At 42.2% G+C, this 27179-nt stretch overlaps 2 protein-coding genes across 7 annotated transcripts; one reads left to right on the top strand and one right to left on the bottom strand.

Annotated features, from left to right (window-relative positions):
• Positions 1-759: 759 nt before the first annotated feature.
• aadat (aminoadipate aminotransferase) lies at positions 760-20372 on the bottom strand. Of its 5 annotated transcripts, none has more exons than XM_035783770.2 (14): positions 20240-20372; positions 15233-15374; positions 14909-15077; positions 12050-12182; positions 11722-11796; positions 11212-11421; positions 9186-9251; positions 8975-9057; positions 7814-7910; positions 5251-5312; positions 4983-5047; positions 4649-4755; positions 2989-3090; positions 760-2869 (listed from the first exon to the last, which is right to left on the bottom strand). In XM_035783770.2, the coding sequence occupies exons 2-14, from the start codon at positions 15297-15299 to the stop codon at positions 2828-2830; spliced, it is 1278 nt and encodes a 425-aa protein (XP_035639663.2). In that variant the 5' UTR covers positions 15300-15374; positions 20240-20372; the 3' UTR covers positions 760-2827. The 5 variants fall into 5 exon arrangements, with proteins under 5 accessions (XP_035639663.2, XP_035639662.2, XP_035639661.2 ...); XM_035783769.2 differs by lacking the exon at positions 20240-20372 and adding an exon at positions 19971-20104; XM_035783768.2 differs by lacking the exon at positions 20240-20372 and adding an exon at positions 19495-19728.
• On the top strand, positions 19826-27043 carry LOC118392122 (INO80 complex subunit B-like). 2 transcript variants are annotated; one of them, XM_035783774.2, is made up of 5 exons: positions 19826-20394; positions 20928-21117; positions 22800-22933; positions 25395-25564; positions 26006-27043. In XM_035783774.2, exons 1-5 carry the CDS (start codon positions 20352-20354, stop codon positions 26471-26473), a joined length of 1005 nt encoding a protein of 334 aa, XP_035639667.1. In that variant the 5' UTR covers positions 19826-20351; the 3' UTR covers positions 26474-27043. The 2 variants fall into 2 exon arrangements, with proteins under 2 accessions (XP_035639667.1, XP_035639665.1); XM_035783772.2 differs by having other exon boundaries at positions 22800-22945.
• Positions 27044-27179: the final 136 nt, after the last annotated feature.

The following is a 27179-nucleotide window of genomic DNA, read 5'->3' as shown; positions in this document are numbered from 1 at the left end:
GCACTTAAGACTCATGAAGAACCCCAAATGCCAGGGCACTTAATTTTGTGGTTCTATTGAATCCTTTGACTTCACTTTGTATATAAAAATGAACGATGAGATGAGTATTAATCAGAAAATAACTCGTTTACAAACATTAAATCAAGACAATTAGTAACTACTCCACTCGCTCTCCACACTCTCTCCTCACACAAACAGACAGACAAACAGCCATACTGTTGTGGTCAAAAGAATGCATAAAGTTCAGGAGAAGAGAGAAAAAAAAACTGTTTTGCTTAACCCAAGTTTGTCAATTTTGCCTTCCGGAGTGGATTATTGACCGACATCGTCACTGCTTTAAAAGCACAAATCAAACTCTGAAATGGACACAGGCTATTAAAAGACTCAATCCATTGATCCATTCATCAATAATACTAGCTATCTCACATTGGCAAGTGTTGATATTGAGGAAAGTGTGTCATTGACCCAATAGATATCAGGAACACAACACAGCAGAGTTTCGTGGAACTGGAAGTTCAGTTCGAAGCAGGAGTGAGACAGGGGGTTTAAAACTGTACACAAACACTCCTCCTAAGCACCGTACACACAGTGGCCTTGTGTGTCTGGCCTCCACAGCTCTTAAAGCCGCTACATACTGGAGCAGTGAAAACATTCTAAGTCACGTGAAGTCACAATTTTAAAAGGAATCCCAACAAACAACAGTCCTAACCGTTGTAACACCCTGGTGGTAGAAAATGGTAACACGCGAGCACACACACACACTGTAACAAAATATTTTAATTTACTTTCCCGCAACAGAAATCATGACAGTATAACAGTGCATGGATCAATCAACATTTTCTCTAATCTTTACAAATGTATACTGAACAAAAATATAAACGTAACATGTGAAGTGTTGGTACCATGTTTCATGAGCTGAAATAAAAGATCCCAGAAATGTTCCATTTGCACAAAAAGCTTATTTTTCTCAAATTTTGTGCACAAATGTGTTTATATCCCCGTTAGTGAGCATTTGTCTTTTATCAAGATAATCCATCTACCTGACAGGTGTTGCATATCAAGAAGCTAATTAAACAGCATGATCATTACACAGGTGCACCTTAAAATGTGCAGTTTTGTGACCCAACACAATTCTACAGATGATTCAAGTTGAGGGAGCGTGCAATTGGCATGCTGACTGCGGAAATGTCAACCAGAGCTGTTGCTAGAGAATTGAATGTTAATTTCTCTACCATAAGCCGCCTTCAACGTCTTTTTAGAGAATTTGGCAGTGCGTTCAATCGGCCTCACAACCGCAGACCACGTGTATGTCGTTGTGTGGGTGAGCGGTTTGCTGATATCAACGTTGTGAGCAGAGTGCCCCATGGTGTCAGTGGGGTTATGGTATGGGCAGGCATAAGTTACGGACAATGAACACAATTGCATTTTTATCGATGGCAATTTGAATGCACAGATATATCGTAACAAGATCCTGAGGCCCATTGTCATGCCATTCATCCGCCGCCATCACCTCCTGTTTCATGATAATTCACGGCCCCATGACGCAAGGATCTGTACACAATTCCTAGAAGCTGAAAATGTCCCAGTTCTTCCATGGACTGCATACTAACCAGACATGTCACCCACCCATTGAGCATGTTTGGGATGCTCTGGATTGATATGTACGACAGCGTGTTTCAGTTCCCGCCAGCATCCAGAAACTTTTCACAGCCATTGAAGAGGATTGGGACAATTCCCAGTCATGTGAAATCCATAGATTAGGGCCTAATGAATTTATTTAAATTGACTGATTTCCTTATATGAATTGTAACTCACTAAAATCTTTTGAATTTGTTGCATGTTGCATTTATATTTTTGTTCAGCATACATACTGTCTAACATTTCAGTTCAAAACTATGAACGTTTTGGTGTTCAGAAATGCTCGGCTCAAGTAATGCTAATTTAGTTGTGGAGTTGTAAATAGTGTGACACAGTGTTAGCTACCACGCTAGACCAAGGACTGCAAAACAGTGATTACATTCACAGTCATCTCCAAGGCAACATGTGTACCTTGTCTTTGTGATTGCAGGTGATTCAAGTTTGTGGCATTGATTGCTGACTTCAGGAAGCAGAGGGAACATGCCCCGAAACACATCAACGGGACTGCAGTAGAGTCAGCTGGTTTTAAGTTCCTCAGCGTCCACATCACTGTGGACTTGACGTGGACCAACACCACCACCACTCTTGTCAAGAGGAAGCAACAGCGTCGCTACTTCCTAAGGCGGCTGAAGAAATTCTGCATGAGACCTGGGTCCTCTCCAAATACTATCGCTGCACCACTGAGAGCGCCCTGACTGGTTGCATCACGGCCTGGTACGGGAATTGCTCTGTCCATAACCGCAAGGCCCTCCGGCAGGCGGTGAAGACGGCCCAGTACATCACTGGCACTGTGCTCCCACCCATCCAGGGCATCTACTCAAAGCGGTGCTGGAGGAAGGCCCACAGCAGACGGTATCGGAGCACACACACACACACACACACACACACACACACACACAGATACCAAAGTCTTATGATTGGTAAATACTATAGACTATAAATTGTGCCTTCCTGTATTAAACTTATGCTAAAATGTTTCTTCTATTCTACCGAGCCATTAATGTTCATATTCTTTATATTTTATTATTTCTTATGGTTGTTTCATTGTCGAGTAGGACCCTGCAAATAAGCATTTCGTCGGGCGGTGTATCCCGTACATGCGACTAATAAAAGCTAGTGATTTTGTAAAAAAAAAAAGATCTCTGCCAATGAAAATAGTTTGTCGTCCAGTTGGTATCTGATGTGCTCCTCACAAAGATTCCTTGATGAGTGCAGAGAGCCTCTTGAAAGCCTGTGGAGAAAGAAAGAGAAGGTACATTTATTACTCATTTATTGCCTTCAAGTGTGTTTGTGTTTGTGTGTGTGTGTGTGTGTGTGTGGCTGCATTTGCATGTGTGTGTGTTTCTTTACCTCGTCGATCTGTTCCGGTGTGGAGAGGGAGAAGGCCGCTCTGACATAAGGACACGAGTCTGAGCTGTTGATCATGAATACACCTCCAGGGACAAGCAGCACCTACAGTAGGACAACAGAAACATTTTAACCAATCAGCACCTACAACCAAATATGGACACTAAGACAAAAGGGGACAAAACTGTACTGCTGCGGTTGGTGGCTGTAGACCCTATGAGCTTCTGTCATAGTTCATTTGCTCACTCCCTCTCACTCACACACACACACACACACACACACACACACTTGAAGCTCTGAATTATGTATCATAAAACTGCTGCTTGTACAGTAGATTCTGTGTGCTGATATTAAATAAGCTATTACTTTTACAATTTCCCAGACCCACTATGTACATATCCAACCTTCTATAATCTACTGCAATTGGCTTCAATTGTTTGGTGCAGTGTGAAGAAAATACCCAAATGTTAGATTTTAAAAAGCCCCGATTGTGTTTCCTGTTCTTTCCACATAGAAGCAGGCCAATCAGCGTGGATTTGGAGTGTTCTTATGTGGGCGGGGGAAACCGTGGGATTTTAAATCCATTTGCCTTCTTGGATAATGGCAGCTTCACATACTATCCAACATCCTATTTCTGACAAGCACTAGCCCGGGCCCTTAGTGAAAATCTCTTGCTGCTCATCCTGCATGCATGAGTAGGACATTAACGCCAGACAACAAAACAGTAGGGTTACCTGTAGCCAAATTGTTGTTAAAGGAGAAGTTCCCTTAATTTGAACCAAATCTCTATTTTCATTGTAAATGGCATGGTATAGAAGTGCCAATAAACACTTTTTTGGTGGATCTCACTCGCTTTCGAGAAACTTACCCCACCAGTAATATACTTCCTTATGCTTGTTCTGCAGTTGTAGGGGCACAGAAATACCTGAGCAAAAGCTCCAAAACCACACTGACGCTCTCAGTATGCAGATCTTTCGCTGTTCTACACACGAAACTGTGTCGCGCCGAACTTCATCCGCAACGTTGTGTTCCACGATTGTGCGACTCGAGTGATACTTCTCGATGTAGCCCACAATACTTTTCCGTGTGCTCTACATGGAGATGCAGCACTGCTGGATAGAGGAAACGCCTCAAATGGAATATAACATTGCAAATAAAGTTCGGAATGACACAATTTCACGTGTACAACATCTAAAAGACCTGCATCACTATACTGAGAGCATCGCGGTTTCCAAAAGGAGGTATTTGAGTGTTTTTGGAGCCTTTGTTCATGTTTTTCCTGTGCCCCTACAACTGCAGATGAAACATAAGAAAGTATATTGCTGGTGTGGTAAGTTTCTCTAAAACAAGTGAGATCAAAAAAAAAAAAGTGTCTGGACCCTTCTATAACATACCATTGACATCGAAAATAGAGGTTTGGTTCAAATAAAGTGAACTTCTTCTTTAAAGTATCGAAAATATAGAGATATTATAAATGACAGGAACCTCCCAGAGGTACAGCACATCAATGTAAGTGGACTATTTTAAAAACACCAAACATAATCTCATTCAGTCAAACAGGTTGTATTAGTTTAGTCAGTGTATGTGTGAGCTGTGGTGGAACCCAGAGATCAGGTGGGCCTGTAGGGTAGAGTTTAGACTGTGTGTGTGTTTGTGTACCAACCTCCTTCTCCATAGCCTTCTCCATGATCAGCTTCTGGGTGTCTGCGACGCCCTTCACCTTGATCCACAGGAACATGCCTGCAGCTGGGGCGTGCCACTCTGCCACATCTACACACACACACACACACAAGAGGGAAACAGAAGGGTTAGGTCTAGGTATTGTTTGGTGCAGGGATTTTCTTTCTTATTACCCCTTTGGCAAAGCACTACTTCCTCTGATGCTTTGTGATTTTAACAAGGCACTAGCACTGTGTGAGGTGCTGGCTTCACAAGTGTTTTTTTTTAATGTTAGGCTTCAACGGACACAACCATGCGAATGTGAGTGAACCACAAACCTTTGAGACACTTGTCTGCAGAGGAGAGCATGGCATCTCTCTGTGTTCTGTAAAACTCAATCACTCTGAAAGAGATAAGGTTTGTCCATCATACTGTAGAGTGCTGAACTACTCATATTGTAATCAATACACCCCCCCAAAAAAAAAAAATATATATAATAATAATTGCACAACAACACATAACACAAACAACTCATATCTCTAGCTATATTGACACCATTTATGCGTGTTGTTTATACAGCTGCCAGTGGTACGACCTTTGACCTACCCATCTACGTGGTTGAGGAAGCCTTCTTGACCCCAGCCATGCAGCAGCTGGGACACCATGAGCTGGAGAGGGAGAGATTGAGAGAAGGAGAAATGGAGAGAAGGAGAAATGGAGAGAAGGAGAGAAGGAGAGAAGGAGAAATGGAGAGAAGGAGAGAAGGAGAGAAGGAGAAATGGAGAGAAGGAGAGAAGGAGAGAAGGAGAAATGGAGAGAAGGAGAAATGGAGAGAAGGAGAGAAGGAGGGAAGGAGAGAAGGAGAGAAGGAGAGAAGGAGAGAAGGTGGTCAACACTGCATCTGTTGCATGTTCCAGCGCATTGTGTTGCAAATGGAAGCTATAACTCTTTCTGAATTCCATATTGTCTAGAACATTCCATATGTTATATATACCTAATCCTAACTCCCTTCCGTATGTGTGAAAATAACGGGGAGATGTTACAATAACATGATATTCAGCAACAAAGAGCAGGCGTCAGGAGAAGTGAATTAGTGTTGCATTAAAAGGAAAAATCCAGCATCATGTTGATGTGGCCGGTGACACTTTGCTTCTCGAAAGTCCAATTATCTTGAAAACTTGCACGCTGACATGCAAAAAACACTATGTTGGGACTGCATCAACCATGGACTAATGACAAAACTATGTTGGGACTGCATCAACCATGGACTAATGACAAAACTATGTTGGGACTGCATCAACCATGGACTAATGACAAAACTATGTTGGGACTGCATCAACCATGGACTAATGACAAAACTATGTTGGGACTGCATCAACCATGGACTAATGACAAAACTATGTTGGGACTGCATCAACCATGGACTAATGACAAAACTATGTTGGGACTGCATCAACCATGGACTAATGACAAAACTATGTTGGGACTGCATCAACCATGGACTAATGACAAAACTATGTTGGGACTGCATCAACATTTACATTTACATTTAAGTCATTTAGCAGACGCTCTTATCCAGAGCGACTTACAAATTGGTGCATTCACCTTATGACATCCAGTGGAACAGCCACTTTACAATAGTGCATCTAAATCTTTTAAGGGGGGGGGGTGAGAAGGATTACTTTATCCTATCCTAGGTATTCCTTAAAGAGGTGGGGTTTCAGGTGTCTCCGGAAGGTGGTGATTGACTCCGCTGTCCTGGCGTCGTGAGGGAGTGTGTTCCACCATTGGGGAGCCAGAGCAGCGAACAGTTTTGACTGGGCTGAGCGGGAACTGTACTTCCTCAGTGGTAGGGAGGCGAGCAGGCCAGAGGTGGATGAAAGCAGTGCCCTTGTTTGGGTGTAGGGCCTGATCAGAGCCTGGAGGTACTGAGGTGCCGTTCCCCTCACAGCTCCGTAGGCAAGCACCATGGTCTTGTAGCGGATGCGAGCTTCAACTGGAAGCCAGTGGAGAGAGCGGAGGAGCGGGGTGACGTGAGAGAACTTGGGAAGGTTGAACACCAGACGGGCTGCGGCGTTCTGGATGAGTTGTAGGGGTTTAATGGCACAGGCAGGGAGCCCAGCCAACAGCGAGTTGCAGTAATCCAGACGGGAGATGACAAGTGCCTGGATTAGGACCTGCGCCGCTTCCTGTGTGAGGCAGGGTCGTACTCTGCGGATGTTGTAGAGCATGAACCTACAGGAACGGGCCACCGCCTTGATGTTAGTTGAGAACGACAGGGTGTTGTCCAGGATCACGCCAAGGTTCTTAGCGCTCTGGGAGGAGGACACAATGGAGTTGTCAACCGTGATGGCGAGATCATGGAACGGGCAGTCCTTCCCCATGGACTAATGACAAAAATACCAAAATATGTTTTTGAGTGGATTTTTTCATTAACCTCTGTGATGACACGGATTAAACAACTAACGCTCTCTGTCTACTCTCATCTCTATGGGAGAACACAGACAATTATGCCACTAATCTATACTGAGAATGGTACAGTACATTCACAGAATTAAATAGAACACAATATAGTAATATCTCTCTCGATGGTTGCATTTGTCTTGTTGTTGCTATGGTAACTACTCACATTAAAAATGCTGCCAACTGTCTCTTCCGGGCAAATTAACTTAAAAAAAATAACATAATAATAATCAAGGTCGTATTCACAAGCAACCAAATGGGAAGAAGGCAGGCCAAAACGTAGAGGGACTACCTGAAATGTTAACTACCTTGTTTTACCTTTGGAATCTTTTTTCGCTTTCTGTTGGAGAACGTGTTGCTACTTCGTGCACTACTGAAAACGCAGTCTCATGTTTTGCTGTGATTACAGTCACAGGAAAGAAGCCTCATATGGGATTTAAACAATGACTATAGAGACTAGAGGCAAAGTAGAAAATACAACCAAACATCACATGAAAGTAAATATGCCTGAACATATTTATTACTACGTACCATTCGTTTTAAAGGGGATGGTACGGCAGTTTACTAAGACATGCATGCTATATTACTTATATACATGTGTTTCAGAGCGAATGGTGGGTTAGTTTTACTACTAGGTCTACTTTTAAAGGGGAAGGTGATGCAATTTTGAAGGGGGTGATGGGGTTAGAAGGAGAGGTTCATTCACCTGTGTGAAGGTGCTGGTATGCATTGTAGAAGCCTGGATGTGTAGTACCACTCTGTCCACCAGCGGCTTGGGCCCAGTCACAAAGCCTATCCTCAGCCTGCAAAGATAGACACAGAGGGTCATACCTGCAGAGACACACACACACACACACACACACACACACACACACACACACACACACACGGGAAAGGCAGACAGCGGCCATTTCACTGGTGAAGGAACATCACAACAACAACAATGAGCAGTGTGTCCTCTGTCTTTCTAGGCACAGCAGTGCTGCATCCTGTGTGTGTGTGTGTGTGTGTGTGCGTGTGTGTGTGTGTGTGTGGACCAGAGGTCCCCACAAGAATAGTAAACAAACAAACAAACATTTGATTAACTGGGGACTTTTTGTTACTCCCCACAAGGTCAAATGCTATTTCTAGGGGGTCTAGAGTTAAGGTTAGAATTACATTAGGGTTTAGAGTTAGGAGCTAGAATTAGTTTCAGGGTTAAGGTTAGGTTTTTGGGTTAAGGTTAGGGTAAGAGTATGGGTTAGGGAAAATAGGATTTTGAAAGGGACTGAATTGTGTGTCCCCACAAGGTTGGCTGTACAACACTGTGTGTGTGTGTGTGTGTGTGTGTGTGTGTAATACCTACTGGGAATAGCACAAGGTAATTCAATTGTCCACATGAACTGGAAAAACAAGGACTCAATAACCCACTGAGTACACAGCTTCTGACAGTCTCTTGGTAAACAAGTTCTGACAACCACAGAGAGACAGACTACAAAAATCACACTAAATTACCTGGTAATAGTGTAACAACAAACGGAACAGGTATTTTTTTAAACTATATTTTTTAAAGTCTTTGTATGTTTATTGGATATAGAGATATAGAGGTGAAAGGTAGGTCAGAGGCTGCTGAAAGAGTAGTGGGCCGGATTCGAACCCATGCTGGCAGTGGTACATCGTACATGTGCTCCAGAGACAGCGGCTTAGACTGCTAGACCACCCTAGGCTACTGAACAGGTGTCTCTTGGCAAAAGAGATGGTTCTCAATTAGACAAACCTGCATAAATAAAAAGGTAAATTACTACAGTGACTGTACTTCCCTCTTCCTCCCTGACCTCTGACCTCAAAACCCACATAGTTGCCATGGCGATCTGATAGTCTGCCTCACCCTGACGACAGGATCTTTGAGAAGGAGTCTGTCCTGATGATTCTCCCGTCAACGTCCATGGAGAGAAACGTGGGAGCCCAAGGCTGCAGAGAGAGAGAGAAAGACGCATGAGCAGCCTGTTCTATTATATACAGTAGGGGTGATGCCAGTGCAATGTGTCCCAATAAAACATACAAAGTCATAACACATTAAACAATTAAACTAGTTTTACCTTGTCAAACTGTAGGAAGTAATAGGGGTCGTCCTCAATAATAAGGAGGTCATACTGCCTGGCAAGCTGTCAAAACGACAACAAAATCTTGATTCATTCTGTGAAGTAGACCTTTAGGGAAATCAATATTTTACAGAGGCCTGAATTGAACTAGCACAATCATTTCAGAAAGAAACCCTCCCTTTCCCTTCGCTCCCATATGCATGAGTCAGTGACCTGACCAGGACCATGTCAAACTCTGGCCCTATTTGAAAAAGACTGTTAAGGAAATCATTAATAAGAACTAGAACAATGGATTCAGATTGGGTCCCTCCCAATTTCCTTCCCGAATGTCAGTTGGCCTGGTCCCAGATCTGTTTGTGCTGTCTTGCTAACTCAGAGACAGCACACAGGACAGCACAAACAAATCTGGGACAAGGCTATAGACACTATGGTTCAGGCTATAGACACTATGTGTCATTGTGGCTGCAATATACACTATGGCTTTGTACTCTGCAGTCTGTATTCTATTCATTGTACTCTGCAGTCTGTATTCTATTCAAATTGGTTGCCTCCCTTTCCTTCCCTTTCCCTTCCTATCCAATAGAACTCAGGAGAATATTTTTCAATAGAAGCATCTCTAACATCAGATATGTACAGTGCGGTATCCCTCAGGGCAGTTGCCTTGGGCCGTTACGCTTCTCTATTTTTACATATTATTTGCCACTTGTCTTACAAGAAGCTAAAATGACTATATATGCTGATAATTGCACATTAAACACATTAGCACCTACAGCCAGTGAGCTCACTCAGTCTCTCAGCAAGGAGTTACAGTCAGTGTCAGAATGGGTAAAAAAAAACAATCAACTGTTCTTAAATACTTAAATACATCTAAAACCAAAAGCATTGTATTTGGTTCAAAGCATTCTCTTAGACCTTAACCTCAACTGGAGTTGTGCATAAAGGGTGTGACCATTGAACAAGTTGAAGAAGCTGAACTCCTCGGAGGAACATTGGATGGTCAGTTATCATGGTCAAGTCACATTGACAAAGTTGTTGTGAAGATGGGGAGAGGCATGTCTGTTATATAAACATGTTGTGCGTTTTTGACAAAAATATCAACTATACTAGTTGTTCAGTCTTTGATCTTGATACCTGTCCAGTAATGTGTTCAGGTGCAGAAAATACATACCTAGCTAAGCTGCAACTGGCTCAAAACCAAGCAGCACACCTTTCCCTTAACTGCACACACAGAACTGGCATCAACAACATGCATCATAGTCTTTCATGGCTGAGGGTTGAGGAGAAATGGACTACTTCTCTTCTAGTCTTTTTAAGAAACATATGTCTGTTGAAAATGCCTAACCACTTGTCTAATCTATTTGCATACACTTCAAACAGACATACATACCCCACCAGCCATACCACTGTGTGTTTCTTCACGGTAACCAATAAAAAAAAACAGATTTAATATGCCGCTCAGTTATGTGTAGAGCCATGTCCTCATGGAATGCTCTGCCACCACGCAACAACAAAAAAAAGCTTTCAAAAAATTATGGTATCAGAATGCCTCTCCTCTTTCTAAAGATCTAATTGAACTGTACATAAGAATATGAAGATGTACTGTATATATGAATAATGTGTACATAGTATTGTTGTTGTCATCTCTTGGTGTCTTTCCAATATATAACTCCTATGTTTATTTTGAATGTGATATAATTTCGAATGTAATATAATACCTTATGTTGTTCTTGTCTATATCTGTTCTGTACTTTGTCATGTATTTGTACGTTTAATGTGGACCCCAGGAAGAGTAGCTGCTGCATGTGCAGTAGCTAATGGGGATCTGTTTGAATACTTCCTTGAGGTTTCCATGAGGTAAGCACAGATCTAAAAGAATTTGGAGAGGTGAAAGCAAGGTTAACAACCTGTTACTTTAACCGATTCAACTCATTCAGATCTGAGACTACTTCAAGGAAAGTAGGAAGGAAGGATGCATTTCTGAACTATTTGAATAGGGCCTATGGGTCTGCAGACTCTACCGTACCTCGTAGACATCCCTCTTCCTCTGGGTGGTCATGGAGGCCCCGGTGGGGTTTCCTCCATTGGGGATTGTGTAGAGGACCCTGGGTACGGTGCTGTGTGGCTTGTGGACATCTGCCGGGTCCCAGCGGGACAGCACCTCCTTCAGCCCACCCGGGATCATACCGTGCTGATCACTGGGCACATTGATCAGGTTACATCCCAATGGCTGGAGCTTGGGACGGCAAACACAGCGCGTGAGTGTGAGAGTAAATGTGAGAGTGAGTTTTTATAACTATTATTATTAACATTATGTTGTTGTTGTTGATATCTTTATCCGTCACATTTTGATTTATCAACAGTGGCCTTGCCATTCGTGCTAATAACGCTTGTCTGAGTGAGTGAGTGAGTGAGTGAGTGAGTGAGTGAGTGAGTGAGTGAGTGAGTGCGCGACAGAGAGAGAAAGTGATTATGTGTGTGTGTGTGTGTGTGTGTGTGTGTGTGTGTATCTGCGGTTGTGAGTAGAGGTTCTTACTGCAGCGAGAGTTCCAGAATACGTGGGCGCGTCCAGGAGAACGTTATCTCCGGGATTTACAAGCATTTCAAACACCTGCCAAAAAAAAAAAACACAGAGAAAAGTAGTAGAGGGGAGGGCAAGAACAGGACAGGCTCATGGGATCATTAGTGGCCGTCACACCTAACTTACCTTCCTTGCACTTTTCTTTTCTGCTTTATTACGGAACCTTTTACTTACTGTGACTGTGATATGCGCTTGTCGGAGCGAGCTATTTTAAGATGAATACACCAACAGTAAGTCGTTCTTGATAAGCGTCTGCAATATGACTAAAATGGAAATGTAATACCTTGCAGAGACCCTCTTGGCTGCCTGTAGTAACACACATGTCCATCTTGCCCTTCTCAGCGCTGTAGTTGGCTGTAGGAGGGTTGTGAAGTTTCCTCTGAAGGGCCTTCATCCAAGTCAACAGCTCCGGGATTCTATATGTGGTAGACAGAGGCCTAAATTTAAAAACCTACCATTCATAGAGGTCGAATCCTAACTTTAGTTGAACTTTCAAACTGATGTCCATGTGAGACTAAGTGAACATATTGACTTCGGTGGAAATTCAGATTCGCCTCATCGTGAATAACCTGCAGTTACAAGTCACCTTATCTTAACCCTACGTTATCTCACCATTAACCTCATCGTATTTCCTTGGAAAATTGTATTTTGTTCAGCAAGAAATAGACCTAATCACTAATAACAAAACTCGAATAGCAGCCAGGGTATGTTGTAATAAAATGTTCGGTTTTGACATCCAGGGAAACGTTAATTCTAGTGTGCATGATAGGGCGCTTTTTAGGAAGCAGCCTTGGCTTTATCGTCCTGTTCACCCTTATCAGAAGTGATTAAACCAGCGCTGTGGAAAGCAAAGCAGCGGTTGAGAGCACACACGCACGCACACAGGTCGAGAGCTCTACAGACCAATATGAGTCACTATTTACTATTTAGACTGTTGTAAAGGTAGATAAGAAGCTGTTAAGCGATAACCTTCTGCCACCGCCATTAACTAGCATAGGCGTCATGCTGTCCTAACCGTTTCAAGGAACAGCGTTGACCAGTTCAAACACGAAAATAAAACTCGTTTCAAACCATTCATGTCCGCAGGATTCTACAGGCTAAACCCCTGGCTGTGCGTAGAGCTAGTCATGTACATTACTCCGTTGGTGTTGGAGCGCTTTCAAAGGCTATGTCCTTGTTGACTCTTTCCTATTGCGCTCTGAAGAAGCTTCCGCAGACTTTTGAAAGATTTCTGTGGGCTAAGAGATGCTACTTAACAATACACAACGGGTGTGTCCAAGATCGCACCGATTCCCTATAAAAAGTAGTGCACTACACTGAGTGTACAAAACATCTTTCCATGACATAGCTTTCACCTGGTCTGTCTATGATCCCTTACTGATGTCACTTGTTAAATCGACTTCAAATCAGTGCAGATGAAGGGGAGGAGACAGGTTAAAGAAGGATTTGTAAGCCTTGAGCCTTGGGTTGTGTATGTACGCCATTCAGAGGATGAATGGGCAAGACAAGATAGTTAAGTGCCTTTGAACAGTGTATGGTAGTAGCTGCCAGGCGCACTGGTTTGAGTGTGTCAAGAACTGCAACGCTGCTGTGTTTTTCACACGCAAACAGTTTCCCGTGTGTATCAAGAATGGTCCACCATCCAAAGGACACCCAGCCAACTTGACACAACTGTGGGAAGCATTGGAGTCAATATGGTCCAGCGTCGCTGTGGAACACTTTCAACACCTTGTAGAGTCCATGCATTTTTTTTTTAAAGCTACCTTAATTACATAAGTATTCAGACCCTCAGATGCATCCTGTTTCCATTGATCATCATTGAGCTGTTTCTACAACTTGATTGGAGTCCACCCGTGGTCCATTCAATTGATTGGACATGATTTGGAAAGGTGCACACCAGTCTATATAAAGGTCCCACAGTCAGAGAAAAAACCAAGCCATGGGGGTCAAAGGAATTATCCATAGAGCTCCAAAACAGGATTGTGTCGAGGCAGAGATCTGGGCCTCCATCATTCTTAAATGGAAGAAGTTTGGCACCACCAAGACTCTTCCTAGAGCTGGCCGGCCGACCAAACGGGGGAGAAGGGCCTAAGTCAGGGAGGTGACCAAAAACCCGATGGTCACTTTGACAGAGCTCCAGAGTTCCTCTGTGGAGATGGGAGAAACTTCCAGAAGGACAACCATCTCTGCAGCACTCTACCAATCACGTGTTTATAGTAGAGTGGCCAGACGGAAGCCGCTCCTCAGTAAAAAGGCACATGACAGCCGGTTTGGAGTTTGCCATAAGGCACCTAAAGACTCTCAAACCATGAGAAACAAGATTCTCTGGTCTGATGAAACCAAGATTGAAATATTTGGCTTGAATGGCAAGAGTCACGTCTGAAGGAAACCTGGCACCATCCCTACGGTGAAGAATGGTGGTGGCAGCATCATGCTGTGGGGATGTTTTTCAGCGGCAGGGACTGGGAGACTAGTCAGGATCGAGGGAAAGATGAACGGAGCAAAGTACAGAGAAATCCTTGATGAAATCTTGCTCCAGAGTGCTCAGGACCTCAGCCTGAGGCGAAGGTTCACCTTCCAACAGAACAAAGACTAAGCACACAGCTAAGACAAGGAAGGAGTGGCTTCGGAACAAGTCTCTGAACGTCCTTGAGTCGCTCAGCCAGAGCCCGGAATTTAACCTGATCGAACATCTCTGGAGACCTGAAAATAGCTGTGCAGCAATGCTCCTCATTCAACCTGACAGAGAGGATCTGCAGAGATGAATTGGAGAAACTCCCCAAATACAGGTGTGTCAAGCTTGTAATGTCATACCCAATGAAGATTCGAGGCTGTAATCACTGCCAAAGGTGCTTCAACAAAGTACTGAGTAAAGGGTCTGAATACTTATGTAAATGTGATATTTCCGTTTTTATTTTTAGTACATTTGCAAAAATGGCAAAACTGTTTTTGCTTTGTCATTATGGGGTATTGTTTGTAGATTGATGAAGGGGAAAAACGATTTAATCAATTTTAGAATAAGGCTGTAATGTAACAAAATGTGGAAAAGGTCAAGGGGTCTTGAACTTTCCAGAACGCACTGTATATACAAAATAGGGTGCCATTTTGGACAGACCCAATGTCTTCTCGTTCACTGACTCACCCGCTGGAGGCAGAGTACTGCAGAGCCCTCTTCATCATGGTCTCGTCGAAGGTGATCATATCCCCGTTCTTCACCTGGATGGAGCAGGAATGGAAGGGGAAGGTGTTGGGGTTGGGAGCCCCTGCGGCCAAGGAGATCATGGATGGGGGTGACCTTTGCTGGATTTCAGCTTTGGGATGGAGGGGGGCAAGACAGAAAGGTACCAATGAAATAAAAAATATCTGAAAACTGACAAAGAAAAAAAAAATACTAAAGAGAAGTTCTACATGGCAAAACATAGAATATAGAAATACGGAATAGAGCTCTACAACCATGACGACTTACTCAACATGCGGATAGGTGAGGGTTTCCGAGCTGCACTGACAGCTGTCAAAAACCGAGCGTAGTTCATGGCTCCTGTAAAAATCACCTTCTAACAATCAGCACTGACAGAGCAAGCTTGTCTGTGGTGTGTCAACCGCACCTCCTGGGGAATATAGATATACAATGTGACAGTGCATGATGATGACACATGGATTCACTTGCCTACTAAATACTAATGCAATGTTGATTGTTGGGTCAAGTTACAAAACATGGAAATAATGTCAATTTACTTGTTTTATCATGATATAATGATGGGATGCATTCATTACACAAGGGTAAGTTTGAGTGTGATATCGTTGGCACTCACTATGCAGCCCCAAGGGGGTGGGTATAATTTGTGGAACGTTCCAACAGGAATCCGTTCCAAAAACTTCGTAAATAACAAGGTTGCCAACAAGCAACGCATACAGAGACGTATAACAGTAGAATGAGATACCGGGTAGGGAGTGAATCTATGTAATTACGTTTTTCACTCACCACGTTTATTCGCAAAAAAAATGTCTCTTCGTTCTAGTTGCCTCCACCATTTCTCATTCGTTGGTTTAGTTATTATTTCCGGTGTTCCTGCATTTGCGGGTGAACTCTGTTGCGCCTCAATTGGGGAATCGCTGTGGTTGAAATGTAACTAATGACCGCAAGCCCCAGTATTTTATTAGCTAGGTGGCTTGTACACAATTGTTACCGATGATACTGTATATACCTACTCGTACTACAGAAGCATGCATTGTATTTTGCCAAGTTCTCTCTGTGTTAATCCGTTCCCCCAAATATAGCATTCCGACATATATATATACATATATATACACACACACACACACACACACTTTAATCTTAACACAGATGGGATGCTTTACATAAGTAGCTATTTTTTATTAGACACTAATATATATGTCCAATAAATATATATATATATATATATATATATATATATATATTTATTAGACACTAATATATATGTCCAATATATATATATATATATATATATATATACACATACGTGTGTAGTGTAGGTCTTCTTGATGTCCACTAGGTGTCAGCACAGCTTCAATAATGTCACACCAGGTTCACAACATGTTTTTCATGTGGAACAAATCTAATTGTATTTGTCACATGCGCCGAATACTACATGTGTAGTGTAGACCTTACAGTGAAATGCTGAAATGAAGCCCGTAACACATTTTTCTTACAACTAAATTGTTGGTTAAGTAAAAAATAAGAAATAAAAGTAACAAATAATTAAAGATCAGCAGTAAAATAAAAATAGCAAGGCTATATACATGGGGTACCAGTGTTCCTTTCAAGTCCAGTGGTGTAAATTACTTAACAAAAATGTATTTAAACTACTCCACTACATTCTGTTTATATCTGGGTTTTTTTTGTATCTGTACTTTTACTCTTTCTGTTTATTTACAACATTAAATTTTACTTTGCCACATTTCTAAAGAAATTAATATATTTTTTACTCCATACAGTTTCCCTGTCACCCAAAAGTACTTTATGCATTTGAATGCTAAGCCGGACAGGAAAATGGTCCAATTCACACACTTATCAAGAGAACATCCCTACTGCCTCTGATCTAGCGGACTCACTAAACACATGCTTCGTTTGTAAATTATGTCTGAGTGTTCCCATGGCTATTTCATAATTAAAAATACAAGAGAATTGTGCTGTCTGGTTTGCTTAATATATGGAAGGTCAAATAATTTATACTTTTACCACTGACAATTAAGTTTCTTTTAGCAATGAGGTTTACTTAGTATTTTACTGGTTCACTTTTACTTGAGACATTTTCTTTTAACATATCTTTACTTTTACTGAAGAATGACAATTGGGTACTTTTTCAACCACTGTTCAAGACGTTTAGCACCCAATACCCAACATTCACTTGGTGGCTTGAAGTAGGAGTGCTGAACTAGGATCTGTTTAGCATTTGTGAGTAGAATGAATAACATTACTGGTACTGATTCCAGTTCAGCATTCTTAGCCTGAGACATTTCATAAATGCGTACAGAGGAGCACTTTTCTACGATCAGCTTTGCCTAGATCATTCTGAATCAGTTGTCTCTGGAATAACTTTATATGGACAGCGGTGGGTTTGTTTGTAGATCAGCACTCCTTCTCAACACCAGTTGCTGTACCCTAACATTTTATAATCCAATTTCCCTTAATGTCTATGTCCTTCCGGAACCCCACCTCAACATTGTTCTGTCAAGGCAACAAAAGCAAGTTGGCATGCGCTTGAAATGAATTGAACTCACAACCTCTGCTTTGGGAATTCACCACCATATCTACTACTACAACTATTTTTTAACTATCTTAACATGTGGCTTTCTTCAGGGGGACCAAGACTAGGAACACTTTTGAATGGTCTACAAAGAATGGCCCCAGGTAAAAGTTGGCTTTTGCAGAGTATGTTTGTATTGTTACTCCACAGCATAGTATGCTATCACAACTCTATTGAAATGACATTTGAAACAAGGTGTCACTTCATTCTTGCTTTTTGATGGGAACTAGCCCCTTTTCCCCTATATACCTCTGGTTTGTTCTTTCAGACCCACAAAGGCAACAAGAAAGAAGTTGCTACATTAACTGTTTCTCTGGGATTTGAACTAGGGGGTACATACCTCAAGTTAGCTCTTTCATGACAACATCAAAAATGGCTCTCTAAAAACTGCTCTCCTCAGATTTGAACTCTCAAAGTCTAGTTCGGGAAGCAAACGCCATAACCACTACTCTACCAGAGAGACAGGGACTCGATGTTAAGGGGTACTTCAAAATGCACACATCAAAGACAACATTTCAGAGGTGAGAGAATGGTGTGGGGGCTTGTACTTCTTGGGTCCACCAACCGTTCCTCAATCTTCTTTTGATGACTACAAACAGAGATTATGATTCTTCAAAACCTACACTATAGGATGGATGTGTTTAGGAACAGGGGACGAAATTCGAAAGAGGCGTATTTCCAATTACCAACAAATAAACCCTAGAAATGTTATTCCAAAATCTTAATATTGGAACTTTGTCCCTTCATTTGCCTACTACTGTCTATAAGCTATCATAACACGTGGGTTTTTTCTTGGGGACAAGGTATCGGAACGCTTTTGAATGGTCTACAAAGCATGCCCCCAGGTCAAAGTTGGCTTTTGCAGACAAGGATAATATATTGTTACTCCACGACATAGTATGTTATCACAACTCTATTAAAAGGACATTCTATACAAGGTGTCACTTCAGTCCTTCTATTTGATGGGAACTACCCCCCACCCCCCAACAAACCTCAAGTTGGCTCTTTCATGCCAACAAAAGGCACAATCAAAAATGGCTCTCTAAAAAATGGTCTCTTCAGATTTGATCTCTCAAACTCTGGTTTGCAGTGCTGTCACCATAACCACTACTCTACCAGAGAGACAGAAACTAGATGTTAAGGGGTACTTCAAAATGCACTCAACAAAATGCACTCAACAACATCGACTTACCTGCTATATTTGGGGGAACGGATTAACACAGAGAGAACTTGGCAAAATACAATGCATGCTTCTGTAGTACGAGTAGGTATATACAGTATCATCGGTAACAATTGTGTACAAGCCACCTAGCTAATAAAATACTGGGGCTTGCGGTCATTAGTTGCATTTCAACCACAGCGATTCCCCAATTGAGGCGCAACAGAGTTCACCCGCAAATGCAGGAACACCGGAAATAATAACTAAACCAACGAATGAGAAATGGTGGAGGCAACTAGAACGAAGAGACATTTTTTTTCCGAATAAACGTGGTGAGTGAAAAACGTGATTACATAGATTCACTCCCTACCCGGTATCTCATTCTACTGTTATACGTCTCTGTATGCGTTGCTTGTTGGCAACCTTGTTATTTACGAAGTTTTTGGAACGGATTCCTGTTGGAACGTTCCACAAATTATACTCACCCGCCCCAAGGTCCACCAGAGGACGCTATTATTCTATACATCGTTTGGTTTAAAGACATCATAAATAATGGCGCCCCCTGCCAAACCTTTGGGCTAGCTACTATGTTGTTTTGCTTCTGCCGTATGGCAGCGCTGAAGTGGATTATCGTGCACTAAAGGCGGAACAAATATAGGACAAGTAGCAACATATGCACGGAGTTAGACTGAAATACATTGCACAAAAATCTTAACACAGGAATAAATTTCAGATCAACATTTGAGTAATATTTACAACCACGTTTGTTTCATAACTGACCTTGCGTATCTTGTGCTTGATCGTACAGTGGCCGCCGCTGGATAATTTATTTTTCCACTAGCAATAGTCCACACAAGTAACCGGTGTGTGGACTACATTACCCAGGTGTCAAAGATTGAGATTACTGTACCATAATTGTGTAAATTAACTATCTACATAATTATAAACATGTGTAATTGTCCCCAATAATAAAATCGTAACAACCCATCTTAGACAATTTAGGAATGAATCTAATCAGTGGAACAGTCGAGAAGCCGAGTCTAGACAGTACTTTCATGGCAGCAGCGTATCCGAATCCACATTCATAATCGTATTCGAAGCAGCAAGGAAAAGTCTACGTTGCTGCTAGCGTAACTACCTAGCTAGCTGTTAGTTTTGATTTCATTGTCTTGTATATTTTCAAATTACTGTGCATTACTGTCATGTTTATACAAACATCGGGGAAATGCACTGAGGAAAATCAGCTTCATCCTTACCTTGATTCGTGAGCAACTATAGCGTTAATTTATTTGAAAGGCAGCCAGCTAACTAGTTAATTATTACAGCTAACGCTAGCCAGCTAAGTTAGCTACCTTTAGTCAGTTGTATTTTGTCAAGCGACAACACATGTTGGGCTTGCAAATGTTTAATCAAAGTAGAATTTGCTACTTATCACGCTATCAACGCACATGACAACTCTCGAGTAGTTTTGCTCGTCCCGTGATGGCATTGATAGCTAGATAGTTACAGTAAACATTTTGTTTACCTAGCGAACAGTTGCTGACGACTCTTCCATAGATCGAGCAATGCCAACTAGCTAGGATGTAGACTAGCAGAACCCGTTTTCTGGTTTTGAATTGATATATACAGTCGTTTCAATGGGGAAAAGGAAAGACATGATCCACCCAAGGATTATTTTAGGTGAGTTGTTTGTTTACTGTTGATGTTATGCGCCCGTGTCTCAAGCATGGTTTTGAATTGGAACATTTTACACCATCATTATTGTCTACCAGACATATAACATATTATGAAGTGTCCAGAAGCCACTAACGTTAGCCATTCTTCTGAAACATACATGGCAACATAATTATAATAATAATACATGCCATTTAGCAGACACTTTTATCCATAGCGGCTAACAGTCAGCCATGCATTCAGGTTGGGACGGCAGGTAGCCTAGTTAGAGCGTTGGGACAGTAACTGAAAGGTTGCTGGATCGAATCCTCGTTCTGCCCTTAAACAAGGCAGTTAACCCACTGTACTCCGGTAGGCCGTGATTCTAAATAAGAATTTGTTCTTAACTCATGTGCCTAGTTAAATAAATAAATTGATGGTCCCAGTGGGAACCAAGCGCCATACTCTACAAACTGAGCCCATAACAACACTATACACTACCAAATAGGCCTGACTTTGTATATCTTGTCTACATCTCTATTTGTTGTCTGTTACTACAGGTGATGGAGGCCACGTGGGCGTACAAAGCCTGAATAGTAGGAAACACAAAAAACACAAGAAGCATCACCGCGACAACGGGCACAGCTCCCACTCCGAGGCCCTGGAGGCAGACTCCGGGATTGTGTTCAAACCCCCCACACAGCTCAGACTCAAGATCAAACTGGGAGGCCAAACACTTGGGACAAAAAGGTGAGACCTCGCTGCCATTTTAATAGTCTCGCTTGACAGACCTTTTTTTTTGCGCAACAATTTAAGTCAATAAGTCATTGTTTTAGTTAAAGTATGATGTAATATTTGGACTTGAAGTGACAAATCCGAATTGCCCACTTCGTGCAAATCCGCATGAATGCGTTGTCTTTTCCTTTGATGTGACGTACAAATTATTTTCAGCCTACGTTTTATTTCAGGGCTGGGTTTTATTTGAATGATACCACCCATTAGCATGGCATTGTTTATTAATCAGAAACAGCTGCAAAGTTCTTCCTCTTCATGACTGAAATCAGCCTTGTCTCTTTAGCCATGGAGCAAACAACCATAGGGGGTGGTGTACATTTGTTTTTTTTTCACCACTTTTTACATCTTAGCAGAAAAGTATCATAATCCATTGGATAATTAGTCCATTTTAATTTTTTGGTTCATCTGGATTTAAAAACAGATACCTGACAATTTTATTTATGGTATAATTGCGTTATATGATAGCATTTTGTAAACCCGCTCCCCCCGTTGCCGCAAGATGAATGGCTTTGACCACTAAAGTGTATCTTCGCCACACGCTCCACTGCTTTGATTGGTGTAACGTTAGCTAGAAACCACAAGTGTCTATCCAGATCATGAAAAGGCACCGGCGAAATAAATTCAAGGTACTTATAGTCAGTCACTTGTCGTTTGCGGCATTTATGAGCAAAGTCATTGTAGCCTATCATTTCACTTCCCTGTGAGAACCATGAGCACAGGCTGACTTGGTGTGCTGTACCGCATCCAAAGCCTGCCAGCAGCCTACCAAAAGTTGCACCGTGTCCATTACAATGAAAAAAATAATAATTGTTGATATTCAATCTTTCAATAGTTATCCATATTACCAGAGTTTTGTCTTGCTCTAACATTTTTATTTAATTTTTAATTTGACCCTTATTTTTTATCAGGCAAGTTGACTGAGAACACATTCTCATTTGCAGCAACAACCTGGGGAATAGTTACATGGAAGAAGCGGGGGGGATGAATGAGCCAATTGGAAGCTGGGGATGATTATGTGGCCATGATGGCACGAGGGCCAGATTGGGAATTTATCCAGGATACCGGGGTTAACACCTTTACTCTTACGATAAGTGCCACTAGATCTTTAGTGACCACAGAGAATTAGGACACCTGTTTAACGTACCAACCCGAAAGATGGCACCCTACACAGGGCAATATCCTCCATTTTTCTATGGGAGTTTTGCAGCTGCAATAAAGGGAAGATGCCAAAATTTTGGAGATAACAATAGATAATTGGCAGCATCTAATGGGGATCCATAATATATACAAATAGGCCAGTGGTTTCCATATGTGGTGAAGTTTTCCCTAAATCCAGCTGGCTAATCTTTTGAATACGGTGGAGTTAAAACAAAATTTAAACAGCAACAACATTCGCTAGCTAGATTAGCAAGATAGCTAGCTACACTGACAGTTGTCAGTGTCCTAATTGTTGATGTTTATCAACTCCACATGGAAATTCCCAATTCGTGACTATGTACAGTACAGTACCGTCATTCTTCGGAGGTGAAACCTAAACGTGCATTTCTTCTGTATGACAGGAAATGACGTCAAAATAGTGGCAGCAACTTAAACGTATGGTGTGTTGTTCTCTCTCTCCTTCTTTTCTCATGAACCAGTGTGCCAACGTTCACTGTGGTCCCTGGTGTAGCCCATTCCCAGTGTCCTCTGATGATCGTGGACGACGATGACGACTCTGATGATGATAAACCTTCTGAGGGTGTTCCACTTGAGCAGTACCGGGCCTGGCTTGGTGAGTGCAAAGGTCTGTCTCTTACACTCATTATATCCACTCATGTTCAATATGAAAGTAATTATGTGCTTAATGTGATTTATTTACTATATATACACTCCATATACAGTGCATTCTGTATAAACTGAAATGACATTTGAGTAACTATTCAGACCCTTAACTCAGAACTTTGAAGCAGCTTTGGCAGTGATTACAACCTCGAGTCTTCTTGGGTATAACGCTACAAGCTTGGCACACCTATATTTGAGGAGTTTCTCCCATTCTTCTCTGCAGATCCCCTCATGCTCTGTCAGGTTGGATGGGGAGCGTCGCTACACAGCTATTTTCAGGTCTCTCCAAAGATGTTCAAGTCTGGGCTCTGGCTGGGCCACTCAAGGACGTTCAGAGACTTGTCCTGAAGCCACTCCTGCGTTGTCTTGGCTGTGTGCTTAGGGTTGTTGTCCTGTTGGAAGGTGAACCTTCGCCACAGTCGGAAGTCCTGAGTGCTCTGGGGCAGGTTTTTATCAAGAATCTCTCTGTACTTTGCTCCGTTCAGCTTTTCCTCGATCCTGACTAGTCTCACAGTCCCTGAAAAACATCCCCACAGCATGATGCTGCCACCACCATGCTTCACCGTAGAGATGGTGCCAGGTTTCCTCCAGACGTGATGTTTGGCATTCAGGCCAAAGAGTTCAATCTTGATTTCATCAGACCAGAGAATCTTGTTTCTCATGATCTGAGAGTCTTTAGTTGCCTTTTGGCAAACTCCAAGCCGGCTGTCATGTTCCTTTTACTAAGGAGTGGCTTCTGTCTGGCCACTCTACCATAAAGGCCTGCTTAGTGGAGTGCTGCAGAGACGGTTGTCCTTCTGGAAGGTTCTACCATATCCACAGAGGAACTGTGGAGCTCTGTCAGAGTGACAATTGGGTTCTTGGTCACCTCCCTGACCAAGGCCCTTCTCCCCCGATTGCTCAGTTTGGCCGGGCGGCCAGCTCTAGGAGGTCTTGGTGGTTCCAAATGTTTTACATTTCACAATGACTGAGACCACTGTGAAACTTTCAACTCTAGAAATTGTTTAATACCCTTCCCCAAATATATGCCTAGTTTGAGAAATAGACGCCTCACTGGGAGCTTCATTAAATAGTACCCGCAAAACACCAGTATCAACGTCAACAGTGAAGAGGTGACTCTGGGATGCTGGCCTTCTAGGCAGAGTTGCAAAGAAAAAGCAATATCTCAGACTGGCCAATAAAAATAAAAGATTAAGATGGGCAAAAGAACAGACACTGGACAGAGGAACTCTGCCTAGAAGACAAGCATCCCAGAGTCGCCTCTTCACTGTTGGAGTTGAGACTGGTCTTTTGCGGGTACTATTTAATGAAGCTACCAGTTGAGGACTTGTGAGGTGTCTGTTTCTCAAACTAGACACTCTAATGTACTTGTCCTCTTGCTCAGTTGTGCACCGAGGCCTTCCACTCCTCTTTCTACTCTGGTTAGGGCCAGTTTGCTCTGTTCTGTGAATGGAGTAGTTCACAGCATTGTACAAGATCTTCAATTTCTTGGCAGTTTCTCACATGGAATAGCCTTCATTTCTCAGAACAATAATAGACTGACTAGTTTCAGAAGAAAGTTCTTTGTTTCTGGCCATTTTGAGTCTCTAATCGAACCCACAAATACTTCAGCTCCAGATACTCAACTAGTCTAAAGAAGGCCAGTTTTATTGCTTCTTTAATTAGAACAACAGTTTTCAGCTGTGCTAACATAATTGCAAATGGGGTTTCTAATGATCAATTAGCCTTTTAAACTGATAAACTTGGATTCGCTAACACAACGTACCATTGGAACACAGGAGTGATGGTTGCTGATAATGGGCATCTAACGCCTATGTAGATTTTCTATAAAAAATCTGCCATTTCCAGCTACAATAGTCATTTACAACATTAACCATGTCTATACTGTATTTCTGATCAATTATGTTATTTTAATGGACAAACTATGTGCTTTTCTTAGTGACCCCAAACTTTTGAACGGTAGTGTATGTATTCACACCCCTTTGCTATGACACTCCAAATTGAGCTCAGGTGCATCCAATTTCCTTTGATCTGTATTTATTTGCATACATTTCTAAAAAGACATGTTTTCACTTTTTGTGGGTAGATGGGTGGGAAACAAATCAATTTTGAATTTAGGTTTTATCGCAACAAAATGTGGAATAAGTCAAGGGGTATGAATACTTTCTGAAGGCACTGAATAAATAAGTTCACTGCACAAGGCAAATGTTTAATGTAATTTCAGTGAGCCTGTTTCTGTCTTTGCCAAACATCAAGTGTTTGAATGAAATGGCATGCTAATCCCTATATAGTGCACTACTTTTGACCCTGGTAGGGCACTATATACAGAATAGGGTGCTATTTTGGATCATAGCCATGTCTTTTTAATATCATAACCATGCACTTGTTTTCTTTCTGTTCCCTGCTTCTAGATGAGGACAGTAACCTGGACCCGTCTCCTCTGCCAGACATGGACTCAGACTCCCTGGGTAAGCCGGTGGACGAGGAGGAGAAGTGGCTGGACGCCCTGGAGAAAGGAGAGCTGGACGACAACGGAGAGTTGAAGAAGGAGATCGATGAGTCCCTGCTCACAGCCAGACAGGTAATGTAACAAGAGAGCAGGCCCCAGACCAGTCTGTCATATCAAAGTAGGGATGACTTTCACTTGACCACGTGGCTTGATTCAGGGAATTTTGCTACGACAGGTCACAATATGATCTGAGAAACGGCTATAAGGTAAAGGAAAATTCCAGCCAAAAACGTTCTTTTGGTATTTGTTTCATTAGTGAATTGTTGATATAGTCCCTAAATGTTTTGCATGGCAGCAATCACGTTAAGATATTTCTGTATTTTGAAAGTTATGTATCTTAACTTGATTGCTGGCATGCAAAACATTTAGGGACTATATCAACAATGGGACTAATGAAACAAATACCCAATGTTTTCGTGTGGCGTTTTCCTTTAAAAACTTGAACTATTTATGTAAAGCTTTAAGTCTACATCCTACTGACCCTGAATGGTTGTGTGTGCGTCTGCCTTACAGAAAGCCCTCCTGCACAAGCAGCAGAACCAGCCTCTCCTGGAGCTGCCCATGGGCTACAAGGAGAAGGAGATGACCACCGAGATGATGCAGAAGAGAGAGGAGAGCGCCCGCAAGAGGCGCCTGCAGGCGGCCAAGAAGGCAGAGGAGAACAAGAACCAGACCATCGAGAGGCTCACCAAGACCTCCAAGGCCAAGATCAAGAGTATGAGGGAACGCAAGTCCAAGCAGGCCCAGTGTCCCATGGTCCGCTACTGTGACTCAGCCCAGGGAATGGGGATTTCGTTCCCAACAGGGGTGCTTGCCCCAACCCCTGCTTCCCTGTGCCCCCCTCCCCTGGCACCGGTAGGCTGCGGGATAAACGGGTGCAGTAATCTGAAGAGGTACTCGTGCTCCAAGACTGGGATCCCTCTCTGTAGTCTGGACTGCTACAAGAAGAATCTGGTCCTTGTTGTGGAGAGTGCTGCTTGAATTTGACCGTTTTCAAATGTTTTGGCTTGCTGGCAGTTTAGACTCTTGGGCTAAATGGACAATGTGTAATTTTTTTGTATTTTGAGAGATTATGAAAAGGCATTTTATTATTTTTTTCTCTGTGTGATGTATACTATCAAAAGAGTTCAAACCAATGCGTCAATCAGTCAATTTAGTCCTGATACTAGGATGACATAAGGTAGGCTACAGCCACACCAGGCCCTATCAGACAGCAAGTATTTATTTCTAGATCCTTAGTTTGTGGAAGTCCACATAATGTAGATTGAATAAGACTTTAAGAAGGCAAGCTTATTTTTGTAACAGCAGGACAGAAATAACAGAGCGCTGTTTGCCTGATGATCATGAAGGACTTTCATTTGTATAAATATATGAATGGTTTCGTGTTAATTTTGGCAAACAGAAGCCGTAACGCATAACAGCAGTAACATGTTTGATCAATTGAGAAAATGACCCAGAGGACACCAAAATATGTTTTTCTTTTAATTGTCACAACTTATTACATTTCCATACAAAATACTGTACATCTTAAATAAAATATCATAACACTTATCTTGCTCCAAAACAGCAACATGAATAGAACTCTACCCAAGGCTGTGTTGCCATGCCAATGTGGAAAGGATAGCAGGCAAGAACAGTCATTATTTGGTCAGTGCTGTTTGGGATCCTTGGGACGTTCCGAACCTTA

The sequence above is a fragment of the Oncorhynchus keta genome, chromosome 13 (assembly GCF_023373465.1).
Source record: "Oncorhynchus keta strain PuntledgeMale-10-30-2019 chromosome 13, Oket_V2, whole genome shotgun sequence".
NCBI lineage: Eukaryota > Metazoa > Chordata > Actinopteri > Salmoniformes > Salmonidae > Oncorhynchus > Oncorhynchus keta.
This window is presented reverse-complemented; position numbering and strand designations above follow the sequence as displayed.